The following is a 4,489-nucleotide window of genomic DNA, read 5'->3' on the forward strand; positions in this document are numbered from 1 at the left end:
CATCACCTCAAGTCTGAAACTTTCAAGTTTCGTCTTCGTACATCTTATGTCACATCCCTTTAATCAACTTTTTTTTCCTATTCTCTTAAATTCTTCACATTCCTCATTAGTTGAAGAAACCAAAATTGGATACATTCTTTACATTATGATTTTTATAACTCTTGGGTCAGATTTAGGCCTTACTCTTAATGTTTCCATAAAGGTTCTCTAGTAATTTTCATAAATTTATCATCCTGTTCTAAACAGCTGGAAGAGTACACCTCTAGGATTTAAGGTAAAAAATTATTTTTTGGTAGAAGTCATAAAGCATGTTCAGGACACCAGAAAAGTGCCCAGCATTATTCCCATTCTTCACATAGGAATTTATCAAAAATTATGAAGTCTAGATAACTACTTTTTAAAATTCTGGACACAGAGACCATTTAAAAGGCTGATTTTTAAATAAAATAGTAGCATCAGTAACATTTACTTTTATAGTTCCTATGACATATTAAGAAGTAGAAAAGTTTATCACACTGATTTTAAGTCCACAGTCCTATGGGCAAAAGCTGGAACAATTTAGAGTAGCCTCAAAACCTCTGAATGAAAGAGTAGATTATGGGATGGAAATCTGTTCTTCTCAAGGGCTGATTTCTTGTATCACTCTTCCTTCTCCCTTCTCTTCCTCCTGTGTTTGATGTACAAGTTTCTTATCCTAACTTCAGTTCCAACTAACTTTTCACTGCAGCAAATTCAAACAACTTTAAGCTAAAAATGAAGATTCATCCTTATTTGTAAGAGATGTACTGTCCAACAACATTAGAGTTTTTCTCTACCATGGAAGTTTATAGGGTTTGATTAAAATCAAAGGAAAGGAAGTAACAAGAGGGTCATCAATATAAGATAATTTTAGATGGGAGCCCCTGTGTGGTTTAAATGTCTAATTTGAGGGCTGTATGACTACAGACTTTGAAAACCTCCTCCATGGGAAAAAGCCAAGCAAAGTCAATACCGTATTTCCTTCAGTACACTCTATTCACCTCAAATGTGAATTACCATCGATTTGTATTTCCTAACATTTCTAAAAATGCAGTCATTATAAACAATTCTTATTTTCTCATTCAAGTCCCAATCAAGTTAAGTGGAAGCAAGGCTGTAATTGAGACTTTGGTATGCATAAAAATCTTACTTTCACATAATCTACCCCATTTCCCTACTCTAGGTCACTTGGGTACTTCACTCACCTTCTGAAATGCCTTTAAAAATCTCATCTGAAGACATCATTCAAGGAGATTTTCTATCTCTTACTAAATTCTTAATTTAATGCAAAAAGCAAAGTAAACAGTACTCCGTGTTTTTAATCAGCTAAGAGCTGCACACACACAGCAGCCAACTCAAGATTTGCATTAAGTATTTTTTACTTACAATTCCTCTCCTTGTTTGGCTTTCTTGTCTGACACCAGATAGACGGTTCCAAAAGTTCCACTGCCAAGTTTCTGTTGAAGCGTGTATCTTCTTGCGATCAAGGGCTTTGGACACGTGGAAACAGCTATTGATCCACTCACACACTTAGCAGCCTCTCAGAATTTCAGCATTGATCCAAACAAGAGAGAACTGTTTGTTTACTTATCGAAACTCAACATGCAAGTCTCCTAGGAGATGGTCAAATGCATCCGAGTAGTGTCGGTCAATGCCTTAAAGAGGAAAAATCCAGTGGTGAGGTCTAATGGGTGCTGAACTATTCCTAACAAAAAGTGTAAGTTTCTGACACTGATACCTGTACCTTGATTAGTGGACTGAACAACCCAATATTGGTTAACCTTAACTGAGAAAATGTTAAAAGGTAGAGATACTGCAGATTCCAATAGAAGGCAGTCTTTCACAAAAACAGCCTTCCCTCAGGCATCTAAATTTGGCAAAACTGAGTAACAGTCAAATTTCCCCAAGTTCTGAGATGTATATATGTTTTCCAATCAATAATCTGTTTAAGATTTTATACTCCCTACCTACTTTTTAAAAAACATCCAAGTACAAGAACTTTATAATTTCCTAAAATCTACATATCTGCATCAAGCTTTATGTATTCTTTCTTCCCACCTTATGTCTATTTTGATTAATAAATGGTGAGTTAGGATTAAACCAGAAATTAGCATGTTGCTGGTTTCTTTCTATTTTTTTTCCTGTGGACTTTAAACCATGATATTTGAATTTATTAGATGTGAAGAGGGATATGGATTCGAAATGAATTTTTTCCTATCCTAAGCAAATTCTGATCCAGTGTCTGAAGTTTTTTATTATGCACACTGTGTATAGAGTAATCTCCCTGGATTGGAAACAAGAAGTGTCACAAATGCAGTTCAAATCTAAAATTGTATTTTAATGTTAGCTGAACATAAATTTGTTATAGGTAAATCTGTAATTCCTCAAAAAGCTATAAATGTACAGCAGAATTATGAAAGGCAGGACTGTTTCATATGAGTATGTGTATGGCAAAATCACTTTTATTTCACCAAAATGTAAAATGTTTTGTTAGTAATTATGAAAAGTGGGTATTATTTTAAATCTATAAGAAAAACATGATTTTAATAACTAATGAGAACAGACTGTGTAGTACAGGGAACTCTATTCAATGCTCTATGGTGGCCTAAATGGGAAGGAAGAGGGGATATATGTACACGTGTGGCTGATTCACTTTGCTGTACAGCAGAAACTAACACAACATTGTAAAGCAACTATACTGCAATGAAAAAAAAAGGAAAGAAAACATGATTTTAAATTGAAGACTGTGCTCTGGAGTCAGGTCAGTCCATATTCAACAATTCCAAAGCTATAAGACAAAAACCTATTGTGCATAATGACAAAACAAGATGCTATCTGTGTACTTTGGGGTACATGGCCAGCAGACTTCATCATGGTGGTGGCCAATTACAAATATCCTTGGAACAGAACATAAACAAGGAAATGTCTATTTACAGCATTTCCCTTCTTGAAATAATGTATTAATCAGTTAAGTTTCACCTAATGCCAGTGAGAAGGAAAACTAGTAATCAGAGAAGGAAGGAAAGGAAGGAGGGAGGGAGAAAGCAAATCACCTAAGTGGCTATGGGATCACGACAATACTAAAACATCAGCATTGGGTTGGAACTTCAGAGCTGGGGCCCATACCTCAAAATGCCTGAATTATGTGGGATTATCAATATTACAGAAATTAGTGAAATCTACTGCTGAAAAAACAACTGGAGAGCAGGGCTCCCAATGTGTCTTTGTGTGCTTCCTCCGATCACATAAAAGTGATGCTTTCTGGCCAAATTAAGCTGTTAAAAAAAATGTATGGACTCATGGCCTTTTCAACTGTAAAGGACCCTTTCAGTAATCCTCCTTACTGGAGATAAAGGTCCCTGTCTAGGGAAAGTCAGAATAGTTCTGAGAAGTCCAATTTTCCAGGGGCTCTCATCTGTAAATGAGCGTTTAAGCCCATTAGTGTCTAAGCCATGCGGCAAGGCTACAGAGTACCTTGGGACTAGGCTCCCTCTGGCCCAGCCTCCCAGTAGCAGCCCGGCCGCCCCCTCCCCAAACCACTCAGTCTCCTCTGTGCGACCACAGAGCCACCCGAGAACTGGGAAGCGTCCACTCTCCCCCACCTCACAGAGGTTGTAAAGGAACCTGTGCGCAAGGAACACGCCTTCTTTATCTCTGTGTCCTCGGTGCCTGGCACAGAGTAGGTTTTCAGTAAACTCTGTTAAGGCAGATAAGCGTCCAGCAGACCAGCTTGCTGCCCAAGGGGGGCGGGGCGGGGTATGTGGTGGGAAAGGGAGAGACGGTTCACAAAGCTGCACGTTGACTCTTAGGGGGGGAACTGTGGGGCTGGGGGCACAGACAGGGAAGGGCAGTGTTTACCAGTCTCCTCCTAGGTAACAAGAAGAAGCAGATCTGACACCGGATTCTGCTAAAGTAGGAATCTAACCTTAAAGGTAAACCTTAACCCTAAGGTTAAAAGAATAATTCCTTGCCTCAAGTATTTTAAATTTACATTTTCGCAAAGCGGGTTAACACAAACGGAGGAGGCACAAGCCACACATCCTCCCGGGACGGGAGCAGGTCCGGGAGGTAAGAGCCGAGGGAAGTGAGGAGGCGTGGGCTCGGAGGCCCGGAGAGGCGGCCCTGAAACCATCACCTTCCCGGCGCCGGGAGCCCGCGAGCCCCGAGGAGCCTCCACGTACCTTTTCGGGTGAAGGCCGAGGGGTGGTAGCGCCGCGCGCGCCCAAGGGCCAGCCAGTAACCCGGACGCCGGAAGAGCAGCCTCCCATTCTTGGAGCGGCGCCAGCGAAACTCGGGACGTCGGTTGCCAGGGAGACGGCGCGGGGCGTGCCGGGAAGTCGAGCGCGGCCGCTGGGCGCCGTTGCCAGGGAGACGGCGCGGGGCACGCCGGGAAGTCGGGGAGGTGGCCCTTGGCGGGTCACGGAGGCGGAAGTGTACGCCGACCAAGGTGGGCGGGGAAAAGGAGGCCGGC

The 4,489-nt window shown here is 41.5% G+C and overlaps 1 protein-coding gene across 1 annotated transcript in view; it reads right to left on the reverse strand.

The window, feature by feature from the left end:
* NEK11 (NIMA related kinase 11) overlaps positions 1–1,574 on the reverse strand; it is a 106,996-nt gene extending 105,422 nt beyond the window's left edge. Inside the window, 1 exon segment of the mRNA XM_029213749.1 lies at positions 1,405–1,574. Within this exon segment, the coding sequence (XP_029069582.1) occupies positions 1,405–1,574 (170 nt within the window).
* Positions 1,575–4,489: the final 2,915 nt, after the last annotated feature.

This window comes from Monodon monoceros, unplaced genomic scaffold, assembly GCF_005190385.1.
Source record: "Monodon monoceros isolate NGI ecotype Baffin Bay Population unplaced genomic scaffold, NGI_Narwhal_1 Super_Scaffold_11, whole genome shotgun sequence".
Classification (NCBI taxonomy): Eukaryota; Metazoa; Chordata; class Mammalia; order Artiodactyla; family Monodontidae; genus Monodon; species Monodon monoceros.